Source organism: Mastigoproctus giganteus, chromosome 12, assembly GCF_048544385.1.
Source record: "Mastigoproctus giganteus isolate SK-2022 chromosome 12, ASM4854438v1, whole genome shotgun sequence".
NCBI lineage: Eukaryota > Metazoa > Arthropoda > Arachnida > Uropygi > Thelyphonidae > Mastigoproctus > Mastigoproctus giganteus.
In genome coordinates this window covers 116,199,235-116,215,461 of record NC_143586.1, presented here as the reverse complement: position 1 = coordinate 116,215,461, position 16,227 = coordinate 116,199,235, and the positions used below count along the sequence as shown (strand labels likewise).

Sequence of the window (16,227 nt, the reverse complement as noted above, 5' to 3'; positions counted from 1 at the left end):
CATCAGTCCACGATGAGCAGTGTCCATTGATTACCACTCTCCATCTTCTCCCCCTCAACAACCCCTTTATCCATAGCAGCAATTTGCCTGCAATGCCACACTGCTCCAATTTTTGCAGCAGTCTTCCATGTGCAACAGTATCAAAAGCCTTTCTAAGATCCATGTATATAATATCAAAGTTATTCCCTGCATCCAGTTCTTTTGTGACTGCATCATAGTATCCAATCAAATTGGTCAGGCAAGACTTCCCCTTAACAAAACCATGCTGTGTCCGAGTTATAACTGAAGTGTTGCCTAGATAATCCTGCAGTGCTTCTTTAACCAGTGCCTCCATTAATTTTCCTGCAACAGAAGTTAAACTCACAGGTCTATAATTACTTGTGTCAGCCTTTGATCCTGCTTTGTGAATTGGAGTCACATTTGCACATCTCCAGTCTATGGGTACCTCCCCTGAGTCCAAGGAAGCTCTCATAATTATGGCTAACGGTTTGCTTACTTCCTTTGCTGCCTCCTTTAATATAACTGGATAGATTCCATCCACCCCAGGTGCCTTTCTTGTGTTTATCTTCAACAATTTCTCCTCCAGTTTACTCTCAATTATTACAAGATTATCTAGCTTACTGCCAGAGTTGAATACACCTCTGGCATTCCCCTCGCTGAATAACGCCTCATGTGTGAATGTCGATGCAAAATATTCATTTAGTTTGTTAGCTACTTGAGCGGGATCATCAACAGTTGAACGATCGATATCAAGTGGACCAATCTGATTCATCCCCTTCCTTCTAAAGTTTACCTAAGTAAAGACCTCTTTGCTGTTTTTCTTTGCATCCTTTGCCAAAGATTTTTCATAATCTGCCTTTGCCTGCCTAACCTCCTTTGTGACTTGGCTGCAGACCAGCTTATATAAATATCATAGGCTTCTGTGTCAAGTGTTAATTTATATGTATCCCATGCATTTTTCTTCTCTGCCATGTGTCTCTTTTTTTTTTTTTTTAGTCAAAATTCAAAATTGTATACGTTATCATTAGAGAAATTGTTAAAAAATTTTATGCTGGCAAAGATAAACGCTTAAACAACGGCGGATATAGGGGAAACCCTGGATACCGCTAGTAACCTACCAAAACACTATGTCACTATGTTTCATTAGTTCATCTGACATCCATTTAGGCCTAAACCTTGAACAATATTTCTTAGTTGGTATGTAAAGCCTAGTAACTTCCAAGATGAGTTCTATGAATGCTTCCCATTTTGAATTTGCTGTTGGTAACATCATCAGTTGGTCCCACTGTATAGAATTTAAATACTGTCTCAGACCATCATAGTTGCCTTTACGAAATCAATAATCCTTCCCTTTACCCCTAATGGTAGTTACCTCTTTGAGTAAATCCCACTTTAGCACACTGTGATCACTGCCACCTAGTGGTTCCTTTATCTGCAGATTCTTAATGCATGAAGAATCACTACTGATAATCAAATCAAGAGTATTACTCCCTCTAGTTGCCTCCTAAACATGCTGATGTAGAAAACAATCATCCAATAAATCCACAAAAGCCTTGCTAGTGTGTGAGTGACCAACCCACAAAATCCAGTCAATATCTGGGAAATTAAAATCTCCCATTATAAGGCTCTCTGATTTACTGGCCCACTCTATTTCCCTGTACAGTTTCTTATTATACTCATCGGAGTCATTAGGCCTATAACAAACTCCTACTCTCAATTTTGATCTCCCAATGCTATGTCATACCAAACTGACTTGACACTGTACTCTCCAGCGATGTCGACTGGCTTCACTTCCTTGGATTTTATGTGTTTTTTAACTAATAGCATAACCCCTCCTCCCTTCCTATCCTGTCTAACCTTTCTGTAGACATTGTACTCCCCAAATTCCAGTTCTGCATTCCTTATATCTGTGTGACACCACATCTCTGATATCCCAACAATATCCGCCTTTGATGTTTTGAGCAATACCTCAAATTCATCAAATTTATTTACCAAACTCTTAGCATTGGTGTACACGCAAGTATACATGCACCTGTTCCTATTCTCAGCTACCCTAACACAACCCATGTGTTTACTTGTACCGCAATGACTCCCAGCAGTCTCCGAAATATCCTGCATCTTGTTTTTCAGACTTCTGCTCATTCCAATAGAAGCAGTGCAAGAATCTCTTTCACCTCTGCCAGTGGCTACTGTTAATCTATTCGTCTTTGTCTCCCACCAAGCTAGCAGTTTTCCGACCCACCTAACACTGCCTCGATAGCATCAGCAAATATTCTTGCACCCTTTCTATTTAAGTGTATCCCATCCCTGTAGACGCTGTCTCTCCTGCTAACAAGTACAGTGGATACAATAAAATGGATACTTTTTTTTTATGATAAAATTTAAATATTGGAATAAAAAATAACATAAAAATATTTCCTATATTATAAATAATGAATTATCACAAAACATTCTAGAATATAAAAACAAATATTACATAAAAAACAAACTGTTCTAGAAAAGATACACAAAAATCACAGATTACATGATACAAAATATTGCGCAAATATTCAAGAAAATTTTATTTTAAAAATTGCCATATGCAATTTACTTCGTTATTTATATTTGTTTTCAATCTTCTTACTCAATAGCTGAGCTATTATTATGGGGGAATGATTTGACATAACAATCTGGATCAAATTGAAGCAGTGGTTTTCCATTTAGATGTATGGTCATCATAATATACATGTCAACATTATTCATTCATTTATTAATTCATTCACACGATATTATTCATTACGCTGAAAGCCCGCTCAGCTTCAGCATGGCTAATTGCAGTGGTGTGAAAGATATTTCTGGTTTTTTTAATTGAAAAGGGAATTTCACTCGATTTTAAAGATAAAGAGTCTTCGACAAAATCTCTAAAATCATTAATTTTTATTTCATATATTATCAGAAAACAAATTTCTTATTCGGTTTTCACAGTCTTGCCACAGAGATGAAAGTATTTTCATATTCCACGATTTCCAGTAGTGTATGTTTAAATTTTCTCTCAATGGTATCATTATTTTCTTTATTTAATTTAAAATCACCATGTTGCATTAATAACTTATCCCTTAAGGATAAAACAATGCATTTAATAATTTGTCACGAGGTAATTTTACTGTTCTTACTTTCGATTTTGATTCCTTCAAATTCTTTCCATTTCAACATGCTCTGAATTTTAGCTTCATAATTTTCTTCAGAATTTTTCAAATTAGCGACAGCATTGATAGTTCGAATAATTAATTTTTTGATTTTACCATAATGAATCTATAAAGCTCCTGCAGGATGTCAATCATTAGTGCTAAATGGTTAAGAAATTCCAAATTTAAAAGTTAATTTAACAATCCCGAATATTTAACTTCTGATTCAAAATGTTTGCTCAATGCAGGATGTTGTTATTTGGTTTTTTGGAGCATTAGCAACTAAGGCCACATTGCTCCAGGAATATTCGGTGGTCGTTCCGTGACCTTTCCGCATCCTCCGTATTTGGTGGTGACGGCTCAAACCCCGGTCTAATCAATAAGCGTGTGCTACACACTGCTGCTCCTTCCCACCTGGCTACAGAGGCGCCCGCACAATGCAGGATAATTCCCTTAACCCGCAATTACCATCCGCAAGCTACAAGCTGCTCTTCGTAGCCCGAACACAGGACCGATCTTTGTAGTTTCCACATCAAGTTCTTTAGCAATCATCTTTAATTCGTGCTGGTTTTTTGGAGATTGGTGATATAATGATTACAGTTTTTTTTTTTTTTTTTTAATTATTGCCCCTATGCCATTATATTTTAAAACATTTTCTACACAGTGAAAGCCTTGACGAAATTTCAAAATCTGCCAATATTTCATCTTCGTAAAGTTTATATATCTTAGTTGCCTCAATCCCCCCCCACTACGTTGCTACTGTCACTAGTTCTTTGAATACTGTGCAAAATATCGGAATCACTCAGATATTCAGCTACTGTGACCATGTAAACATAGACGGTGAAATTTACTGAAACATGTGGATCACTCACTTCTCCGTAAAACATATGCCTGTTTGTTGGAGTAAAGGGGAACACGGGTTGACCAGGGGCTATTATCCATGTCGGGAATTTTCTTAATCCTCTGACTGGCTATGGAAAGCATACTGACTAGCGCGACTTCTTGGAATGTGGCTGAATAGGTTTTACGGACACCATTAATGTTGTGGAACGGTAATCTCTTTCACCCTTAATTTGCGCTTTCTAATTACCAAAAAGCCAGAGGTGAGAACAATGCATACAAAGTTGTCTCTCCTAATCCATTCGTTATATGGAAATTATTTTCATTCAACGGACTACTGTATTTTAAAAGTAATTACCAAGAGGAATTTAAAAAAATTCAGTATAAAGAAGTTGGTTAAACAGAGGTCCGATTGTAATTAAATCAAAAATTAAACAATTTTAAAATACATAACTGATCAATTGCACCATTAAAATGCTGGGAATAGGGCCCAGCTCGCCCCACCATACTTTCGGCTCTGGATACTCAATAATTGCATCCAGGATTTCATTTGTAAAATAAATGATTGTCTCAACAATGGGCTTGCAAATTTAAAAAAATAAATACACAATGGGCTCTCGCGAGTCCACTATAGCTCACCACTGACCCTAATATCATAATTTTTTTTATTATTATTATTCTTTGCATTTTGTTACAATTTGACAGAATGATTTGTAATTTTATTACTCTGATATCAGTATTTCTTTTATTGAAAATTTGTTGGTGGATCATTTACAGATCGGTGAAAGATTATAATATGGATTAGCACCAATCACTCAGAACTCTTCAACTTCCTTTCTCTGAAACTTTTGTGATCAATGGGCTCAGGGATGCTAAATATAAGAAGTAACTCTGCAAATTATATGGTGATTATTTGAAATGTTTTTGTAAATATTGTACATGCATGCTGACAGCCAAATTGAGTGATATTGAAAGGAATCGTAACTACAAATTAATCACAAGAAAGATGAAGAGCCCATTAGTTTTCAAATCCTAAGGAAGCTTACAAGGTAAACTGCTTTAATAAAATCGTAGACAAGGCTTTGCAGTCTCTAGAGTCATGTTGCTAGTAGTTAATAAAACATACTAATCTTTTTGGTTTCTTGGGTAAATTTCTAAGAATTCCAAAGGACTAGTTAAGAAAACACAGCAGATTTAGAAATCGCACTTTCAAATGCTAAAATCATTGAGGGCAACGAATTGGTCAAGTCTGTGTAGGTGGCAGATATTGATGGCGATATGCTAGGAGAGGAAATGGAAGCACTGAAACAAATTCTTCCAGAATTGTGCTTCGAAAATCCTTTAAATATTTTTCAATTTCTTGCAACTAATGACAGAGCCACTCAATTTTTGAATTTATTGACAGCATGACAAAACAAATGGACCTCAGTCCCCAGCAGCTTTCACTCCCCCTTTTACAGCAGCGAGAGGATCAGAGTGGAAGCAGGGGGTGCTAAGAATCTCTGGGTATGACCAGGCTGCCATGCACGGAAACTGAACTTGGCCTGTTATAACGTAAGATCACTCATCGGTGAAGACAGGATATTAGAGCTGGAAAAGGAATTAGAAAATGTGAATTGGAATATCATCGGTTTGGATGAAACAAGAAGAAGAAATGAATAACTTATAAATTTATCAAGTGGAAATCTGCTGTACACCAATGGAAACAGTGAAAGGAGTGAAGGTGGAGTTGGGTTTCTGTTCCATAAAGATTTTAAAAACAACATTTTGGAATTCAAAAGCACATCACCAAGGGTGTCAAGAATTTCTAAGAGATACAAGCTAAAGGTTATAATGATTTATGTACCAACATTGAGCCATGATGATGAAGAGGTTGAAGAAATGTACACCGAAATTGAGTCTTCTAGATGAGCAGAAAACACTACACTATTATTATGGAGGACCTCAAGGTTGGAAAAAGACAAAACAGCACAGAAAGGGTTGGAAAAAGACAAAACAGCACAGAAAGGGGAACTATAGGAAATTTTGGAATTGGTGAAAGAAATGAAAGAGGTGAAAGACTTGGGGAATTTGCAGAATTTCAAGGACTGTCAGTAATGAACACTTTTTTCAAGAAAGGGTGAACAGAAAGTGGACATGGAAGAATCCAAATGGATTATGGATTAAAACTAAAGAAATTGACTTCATCCTCACTAACAGAAGATATATTGTGAATGATGTTACCATCCTGAATAAGGTGTTGGAAGTGATCACAGAATGGTAAGATGTACTCTTGATATAGATGTAGGAAAGGAAAGGAAAAAACTGACTCGAGTAAATAATACAAAGGTCTTTGAAATAAGAAGAGGAGAAAAAGCAGTATGTACTGGAACTTAACAAATTTGAGCTTCTGCAGACTGCTCAGGACCAAGATATCGACGAGGAATATTACAACTTTCTGAAAGTGATAAAGCCCAAGAAACCTATAGGGAAAAAGAAATCCAAAGAAGAAAAAATTAGTCAAGAAACACTTGTCGTGATGAACTGAACCGAAGACAACAAATGAAGAGCAAGAAAAACACTGACAGGGAGAAAATTGAGTATACTGAGTTATGCAAAGACATTAGAAAGAGACTCAGAGAGGACATAAGAAGATTTAACACAAGAAAAGTATAACAAGCATTAAGGGAAAACAAAGGATTTAAATCGGCAGCCATGAGCAGTAATACAGAAAGACAAATGATACTGAAACTGAAGAATAGCAATGGTGTACTTATAAACAGCAGAGAGAGCATAATTCAAATAGCAGAAGACTAGTATAGAGAATTATACAAGGAGCGAGGGAATGATGCCAGCAGTGAGGAAGATGGATTGCAAAGTAGCAACACATACGGCATACCCGATATTCTTCCTGATGAGGTAGAACACGCATTGAAAAAAATGAAGAATCAGAAAGCCCCGGGGGAAGATGAAGTTACTGTAGAATTGCTAAAATTGGGAGGAAGAGACATAATACAAAAACTGGCAAGGCTTTTCACAAAGTGCATTCGAAAAGGTGTGACGCCAAAAGCAGTGGAATAATGCAATCATAGTTTTGCTGCATAAGAAAGGAGATAAATCAGAAATTGGAAATTATAGACCAATTAGCTTGTTATCCCACATCTACAAGTTGTTCACAAGGGTCATTACTAACAGATTAGAAAGAATACTTGATGAGAATCAACCAAAAGAGCAAGCTGGCTTTAGGACAGGATTCTCAACTATGGATCTCCTTCACGTAATATCACAGCTAATGGAGAAAGCAAATGAATATAAAACACCATTATGCCTGGCATTTGTGGATTATGAAAAGGCGTTTGACTCCATCATAAGGCAATGTTTCGGGCAGTAGAAAGACAAGGCATAGATACCTCACATATTATGATTTTGAAGAAAATATATGAGAGTGCTACCTCCTTTATTAGACTAGACAAAGACAGTAGGAAATTTAAAATCGAGAAAGGAGTTCGACAAGGAGACACAATATCCCCAAAGCTGTTTACTGCTTCCCTTGAGGAAGCTTTCAGAAGATTCGACTGGTCACAGAAAGGAGTCAATGTGAATGGAGAGTACCTAAACCATTTACGATTTGCAGATGACATTGTGGTTATAAGCCACGTTCCCAAAGAATTAGAGGAAAATCTTAATCAGTTATGCACAGTTAGTAAGGATTTTGGACTAAAGATGAATATGGTTAAAACAAAAGTAATGATGAACAAGTATGCCACAGAAAGGGAAATAATGATTGAAGGAGCAGTAATTGAAAAGGTGGAGGCATATACTTATCTGGGACAAGTTATTAGCTGTAATAATGACAAATGGCTGGAAGTCAAGAGAAGAATAAATTTTGGATGGATAGCATTCAGGAAATATAGTCACGTACTGAAGAGCAATATCCCAGTTTGTCTGAAACGTAAAATAACGAACCAATGTATATTCCCGACCATGACTTATGGAAGTGAAACTTGGGCACTCACCAAAAGAATGGAAGAGAAGCTGAGAACTACACAGCAAAGAATGGAACGAAGAATATTGGGAATCAGACTGTTAGATAAGAAGAGAAACACATGGATTAGGCAGCAAACTCAAGTAAAGGACATTCTTATCAAAACTAAAGAACTAAAATGGTCTTGGGCAGGACACATAGCTCGAAGACATGATGGCAGATGGACTACGATAATAACAGAATGGTATCCAAGAGGAGCTAGAAGTAAACCTGGAAGACAAAGGCAGAGATGGATAGATGAAATTCATGAGTTTGTGGGTAGTAAATGGATGGCCAGTGCTCAAAACAGAAGGAACTGGAAAGTTGCTGGAGAGGCCTTCATCCTGCAATGGATTGAAAATGGCTGATGATGATGATGACTTGCTCAAATTCGCAAAGAAAGATTTCTTAAAATTGCAACTGCTAGTTTTTGGGGTGACCAAAGCTGCTTTCTGCTATTTTTATATTCTTACATACATTTACCATATAACAATGGCATGTCAGGTCGTCTGCTATTGGAGGAACACAAGAACAGTTGTTTGTTTGTTTGTTATTTGGTTTTTAGGAGCATTAGCAACTAAGGCCATATTGCTCCGGATATGCGGTGGTAATTCCCTGACCTGTCTGGATCCTCTGTATTTGGTGGTAACGACACAAGAACAGCTAATATAGAATGGTTGCTCTAGGGCATGAGAAGGCTATCTAAAAAATCACGTCGGGTTAATGTATGGAATGATTACATAATATTATGCCTCTGGCATAATTACTCATTTTAAGTTATTTGGAGGAAAAAAATTCTTACCTCCAGGAACATTCCAGGTATTAAAAAGGGTTTGAAGAATAAGTTGAGCAACTGAATCTGAGATGAAGTGAAAGTGAAGTGGATTCTTTCGATAAAAAAGAATGCTTTTAATCAGGGTTACCACAGAGCGGCTGGAGTTGTAGCCAGCACAGACAATGGCAATATGAATGACCTCACATTTAGGAACTTCGGGCTCTCTATTGAGGCAAATTACTGTTCTTTGGCTTCTAGTAGGCTGGCCATTGGTTTCTTCTTCTTTGGTAGCATATGCATGCGAATCATTCTGTTGAGCTTCAACCATAATATTCATCAGCTGGTTCTGTGAAATGCTAAATAATTGGAAAAATAATAATAAATAATAATAATAATAAAAACATAATAATAATCTAAATACCATGACATTTACTTTATACAAAGGGTACTAGGAAAGTTTTGCAATATGATGCAACAATGAATCACAGGAAGCTGCTTGTTGCTGCATGTTGAGACACGTTCATACGTGCATAGTAGCCGCCGCGCCAAGTCGATGGGCTCAGTTATTCATTAGTAGTTTGTTTGTTTGTTATTTGGTTTTTAGGAGCATTAGCAACTAAGGCCATATTGCTCCTGGATATGCGATGGTCATTCCCTGACCTTCCCGCATCCTCCGTATTTGATGGTGACGGGCTCGAACCCCGGTCTAATCAAGAAGCGTGTGCTACGCATCGCTGCTCCTTCCCACCTGGCTACGGAGGCGCCGTCATTAGTAGTGAGAGTGTAAAGTGCTTGCGATGGCATCGTGGTCACGAAATGAGATAAGGACAGTTTTGCGGTATAATTTTGTGCGTGGTTTAACCATAGACCAGTGCTTAGAAGAAATGACTCTTGCACTAGATGATGATTGTCCACATCGTATAACGATATTCAGGTGGTATAGAGAATTCCAAAGGGGAAATTTCACTCTGGAGGATTCTGAGAGGCTGGGAAGGCCACGAACGTCAGTTACGGAGGAAAACGTTACTGCTGTGAGGAAAATGCTTGACAAAAACAGGCGAGTGACCTACCAACAGATAGAGGATACTTTGGGCCTAAATGCACCAGCAATTCGTTCGATTCTGCAAGATCATTTGCACGTGAAGAAACTTTGTTCTCTCTGGGTGCCGCATCAACTGACTGAAGAGCAGATGACACGACGTGTGACTTGGTGCCGGGAGATGTTAAAAAAGTTTGATAAGGGACAATCTCGGTATGTGAACAACATCGTGACAGGTGACGAGACTTGGCTGTACTATTACGATCTGCCGACCAAGGCTCAAAACAAAGTTTGGGTCTTTGATGATGACGACACACCCGTAATTGTCAGAAAATCCCGATCTGTAAAGAAGAAAATGATAGCTGTATTTTTCAAATCGAGTGGAATTGTGGAACGTGTTGTTTTGGACACGCAGAAGACAGTCACAGCTAAGTGGTATACTGAACAATGCCTGCCTAAAGTCATTGGATCTATGAAGAACCTGCGGCCAAAGTCAAGAATGGACACCTGGTACCTCCATCACGAAAATGCTCCAGCTCACCGCGCCAAAGCCTGCACCGAATATTTGACCACGACAGGACTGAAACTTCTCGAGCAACCTCCCTACAGTCCAGACCTTGCTCCCTGCGACTTTGCACTGTTCCCGCATGTGAAAATGAAGCTAAAAGGGAGGCGATTTTCCAGTGATGAGGACCTTCTACGGGCTTGGGACAACGAGTGTGCTTTACTCCCTAGTGAAACTTGACAGAACTGGTTTAAAGATTGGTTTCGGAGGATGAAGAGGTGTATTGAATGTAGAGGAAATTACTTTGAAAAAAATAAATAAACAAAGCTGTATTGCAAAACTTTCCTAGTACCCTTTGTATATGATAAAACTGTGCAAGCTAATTGCAGATTAAAAATCTGCAATTAGCTTGCACAGTTATCATATAAATAAAAATTGTATTTTATTTATATGATAACTACTTTGAGTCAGCTCTTTAGTATATTAGGAACAATGAATGTATTTTATGAAATAACTTTTATACAAATTAACTACAACCAAAGAGGATAAATACACGATGGGCACATTTTATGTTTTAAGAAGAAGTTTATTTTCAAGATTGAGTCAAATAATTTGAATATTCATATATTCTGCTTTAAATAATTTTAAATTTGCTAAATAATTCAAAAAAACAAGAATTCATGCCAAAACTTTTACAAAATCCACTTTGTAAAAGTTTTGTAAATCCATTTTACAGAATAAATAAAAGCTGCAAAATTGTCTTCTTTTCCTCAGTCATAAAGAATTTGTACAATTGTCCAAAAACACATAACAAACATAAAAGAAAATCTCTCTTTCTATAAATGAAAAAGGAATTTCAAAAACGGCTATTAAATCTGAACACCAGAATCATAACCATAACAACAAAATGACTAGCATAAAGGCAATACAACTTTATAAACTACAATCTTCCAAAATGTACCTACTGAATATTACATGAGACAAACAAGGCTTGTTCCCATAGCCTATGTGAAACTTGTTTCTCATATATTCTCTACATTGTGCAGCTCACAGTCATGTAGGTAGCCTCAAGTGTTTTTATGAATCTTCAAGTTTAAAACTAGGCAAGTCACAAAATATAGCTTCACAGTGACTTTTGAAAATATCCATTTTTAGCAACATTTTATTTTTAGGTGCTTTAGCAAATATATGTGCAGGGCCATACCTGTAACTAGGCCAACAAGGCACTAGCTGGAGGCCTTGCACTTGCTGGAACCCCCTTGATTGGTTTTTGCATACAAATGGACCTTCAAATGCATATTAACAGAAGGAAAGGTATTTTAGCAGCTGCAAATAAATTATTTAATTCAAAAAATGATTTATTTAAATCACCATATCTCTGCCAAATAAATTATCTGTCTACATATACATAGATATTTGATTCCAATAAATCTTTCTCTCCATAGTGTTTAAAAAATATTTAGCACCCATCACTGCCACAGAGCTAACATTTCCATGATTTTAGATTGGACCCCACCATGCATTTCTGCCATGGTTACTGAATGGTTGTAGCATTTTTTTTTTGAGTTACACAGTGGATCTTCCAACAATGGGAAAGAAGCCTAAAAATTACTTTCACTTCAACTATGTCATCTACAATGTGAACATATCTAATTACTTCATACATTTGATCAGTGTGGGATATGTCCGGTGTACTGTCAAATAGAATTCCAAAATATTTAGTTTGTTTTACATTATCTTCTACTACTATTTCTCTCACATAATTTCCTACAATGTTAGTTAGTTAGTTAGTTATTTGGAGCATTAGCAACTAAGGCCATATTGCTCTGGGATATGCTGTGGTCATTCCCTGACCTCTCCGCATCTTCCGCATTTGGTGGTGATGGGCTCGAACCCCGGTCTAATCAAGAAGCGTGTGCTACGCACTGCTGCTCCTTCCCACCTGGCTACGGAGGCGCCGACCCTAAAATGTTAAACTTAATTTGAATCTCTGGCGATAAATATGAGGATACTTTCCTATTAGATGAACGTTCAATTCTTGAAATATGTTCTTTCAAAACAGGTTCATAATTTGATAGCAACTATATCATTTCTTTAAAATTTCCTTTCTTTGTAGAAAACATGGATTCATCATGTCCACAAAAAAGGATGTTGTTATTTGGTTTTTAGGAGCATTAGCAACTAAGGCCATATTACTCCGGGATATGCGGTGGTCATTCCCTGACCTTTCCGCATCCTCCGTATTTGGTGGTCACGGGCTCGAACCTCGGTCTAATCAAGAAGCGTGTGTTACGCACCGCTGCTCCTGGCTACAGAGGCGTCCCACAAAAAAGGAAGATTCTGATGTGCCAGAAATAAAATTACATCTAAAAGCCAATGTAAAACATCTCTCCATTTCTTTATCTAGTACTGTATGATGAATGTGATCAATAGTTTATTGAAACTTCAACCCTGCACTTAAAAAGTTTTCCACTTCTCCAAGCACAAGAAATGCTCTTCGCTATTTTCTTGGTCAGAAACCATTAGCATTAGCATTAGTAGAGGCATTTGATGCAAGAAAGCAAGCTTATGCAGCATCAGCCAAAAAAAAAAAAAAAAAAAAGTAACATAAATAAATAAAAATAACCACTTCCACTTCACCGCTCTGTTCGTTCGAAATACCTGTCCAGCTGAGCCTTAAACTTATTTAGGCTATCAACTTCCACGACAAGGGATGGAAGTCTGTTCCACCCACCAACCACCCGCTGGCTAAAGGCAAATTTCCGCACATCTATCCTACATCTGTCTTTCCTCAATTTGAATTTATGCCCTCTCAGGTGATTTTTCTGAGCTAGAGGAAGAATCCCATCAGCATTGAGCATGCTCAAACCATTCAAGGCTTTGTACACCTCTATCAGATCACCCCGCTGGTGCCTAGTTTCCAGACACTGTAATTTGCAAAACTTAAGCCTTTCTTCGTAAGAGAACCCCTTTGTCCCATTCACCAATCTAGTTGCCCTTCTCTGTACTCGTTCCAGCAGCTCTACATCCTTCCTGAAATGAGGCCTCCAGGCCTGTATACAGTACTCTAGGTGTGGCCTGACCATTGCCTTATACAAGGGAATAATCACCTCCTTATCCCTGCTAGAAAAATTCCTATATATCATTGACAATACACCATGAGCTACTCTTGCAGCTCGTCTGCACTGCTCAGAGAACTTCATATCTGCCTGCACTACCACCCCCAGGTCCCTTTCATTCTCTACCACTGTCAGTGTAGTACCACAGAGTTGATACGTTGCTCTGGGGTTGCTGTTTCCCATATGTAGTACTTTACATTTGTCAATGTTAAACTTCATTTGCCACCTCGAAGCCCATCTGCTCAACCTTTCCAAATCCTGTTGCAGCAGCATAGTGTCAGTAGTGTCCTTGACAACCCTGCCAACCTTCGTATCGTCTGCAAACTTGGACATTAAGCCTGATATACCATCATCAATATCATTTATAAATACAGAAAACAATAAAGGCCCCAATACTGAACCCTGAGGGACTCCACTAATAACATTAGTCCACGATGAGCAGTGTCCATTGAATACCACTCTCTGTCTTCTCCCCCTCAACCACCCCTTTATCCATAGCAGCAACTTGCCTCCAATGCCACACTGCTCCAATTTGTGCAGCAGTCTTCCATGTGCAACAGTATCAAAAGCCTTTCTAAGATCCAAGTATATAATATCAAAGTTATTCCCTGCATCCAGTTCTTTTGTGACTGCATCATAGTATCCAATCAAATTGGTCAGGCAAGACTTCCCCTTAACAAAACCATGCTGTGTCCTAGCTATAACTGAAGTCTTGTCTAGATGATCCTGCAGTGCTTCTTTCACCAGTGCCTCCATTAATTTTCCGGGAACAGAAGTTAAACTCACAGGTCTATAATTAATTTGTGGTGGAAATTTAGATTTAATTTCCACCAAGTTTTAAATCCCGTGATAAAGTTGGATGTTTCAATTTCTTTATTCTCCAATAAAAACAGTTTGCAGCAAAAAATAAATAAATTTCCTGATGATGGTGAATAAACCATTCAAGTTCTTAAAAATTTTTCTCCATTTGGCAGTGTCTTATAAAACCAGTAAGTTGTCAATATTTCCCTTTAATTTTTTTCTCCTACTCTTTCAACAGTGTCAAAAGGTCCATCCTTATTTTGAAAATATTCACTGCCTTTCTTAATAAAACAAATTCTCAAGTTATCTGGTACTGGTATAGGCCAAAAAGTGACGTTGAAGTTGACGTTACTTTCAAAATATGTATATTTCCTCTTCCTTTTCCGAATATTCTCTCTGCGTATTTTTGCTAGATTCTTCTCCACTAGTGGATGAATAACTTTCTTTATTAGATCCTCTTGAGAAGATGATTCTTGTACTTGCTCTTCTGATTTATCATGCTGAATATCTAATGCACTAGATGTTGAAGGTGTAACATACTTCAACAATGATCCAGACATTGCTTGAATAACTTATTCTCGTGCTTTCTTTGCTTTTCTCTGTTGAAATCTGCTGGGTCAATTTCACTTCATTTTGTAGTTAAATGTAGGGACCTATATAAAAAAATTCATTAAAAAACGAAAAATACCTGTAAAATATAAAATAAGTAGATATCAAAATGAAAAATGAGTTTTCAGGAAATACAAAGGCTCGCCTGTATACTTCATATAAATCCACTCACCAAAAATGTCGTGCTAACTTAGTGACTTGTAAGACGAATTTTGTAAAATAAATGTGGTTAAATGAGTTTGTAAGGGCTAAATATTGTTTTTATCCCCAGTTTTATGTGCCTTAATAACATACCAAAAATTTAAATGCAAGTATTATTCGTAGTCGGTTGATATAAAAATCAAAGTATCTTGTCATTCATTAAATTGTATCTATAATAAATATAAATGCAACAAGGCATAATACTATAAGAGCTTAAAATTATACTATTAAATATTGGTGTAGATACACCGTAGATAGCTCTTAAACAATCCATAGTTTAAAGGCACTGTTTTAGTTGTATTATATGTTGTGATAATCCTTCACAACGAGTTACCATGTACTGCACTACCTCGAATAAGTAATGCTTCACTAATAGAGAAGACTATCGTTACTCATTATCGGTGGGCACCACCACCCAGACAGCACCGTTTCAAGACTTGTTAGCCTTTCATTGGTAGGTGGGCAGGTACTCTGGTATTGCAATCATGACAACCCAGTTGTGAAGTTAATTTCAAAATATGAGAGATGCCAAAAGGTGTATGTGATAATACTATAATAAATATAAATGCCAGAAGCCATAATATTATAAGGGCTTAAAATTATACTATTAAACATTGGTGTAGATACACCACAGATAGCTTAATATCACAATGATGATCACAACATGAGATACAACTAAAACGATGCCTTTACACTATGAATATAGTTTTTGTTTAAGAGCTATCTATGGTGAATCTACACCAATATTTAATAGTATCAAATTGTATCAAATTGAAATTTCAACTAACTATAAATTTAAGCAGGCAAAGATGCAACATGCTGAAGCCCAATAGCTTCGAAACGATTGTCTAGGTGGTGGTGGTATCCTCTGAAAATAAATAACAGTAGTCTTCTCTACTTGAGAAGCGTTATTTATTTGAAGTAGTACAATACCACTATCTCGTTGTGAAGGCAACCACAATATGAGACACAATTAAAATGATGCCATCTACACTACTTAAGTAGTTCAAATTTATGGGTTAACTATGGTGGATTTACGCCGATACTATATAGTTAATTACCAAAACCCATAAGAATTATGCTTTGTGCATTTCGTTTTAAAATTGCTATTTATTAAGCAACTACAGAAGGACATGCATCATTTTAAAGAAAATTCCATAAATAATTCTAC

The 16,227-nt window shown here is 37.0% G+C and overlaps 1 protein-coding gene across 1 annotated transcript in view; it reads right to left on the bottom strand.

Annotated features, from left to right (window-relative positions):
- LOC150077356 (xylosyl- and glucuronyltransferase LARGE1-like) overlaps positions 1–16,227 on the bottom strand; it is a 1,505,345-nt gene that overhangs the window by 664,435 nt on the left and 824,683 nt on the right. Inside the window, exon 9 of the mRNA XM_090385866.1 lies at positions 8,810–9,138. Coding sequence (XP_090241992.1) covers positions 8,810–9,138 — 329 coding nt within the window. The remainder of the gene's footprint in view (positions 1–8,809; positions 9,139–16,227) is intronic.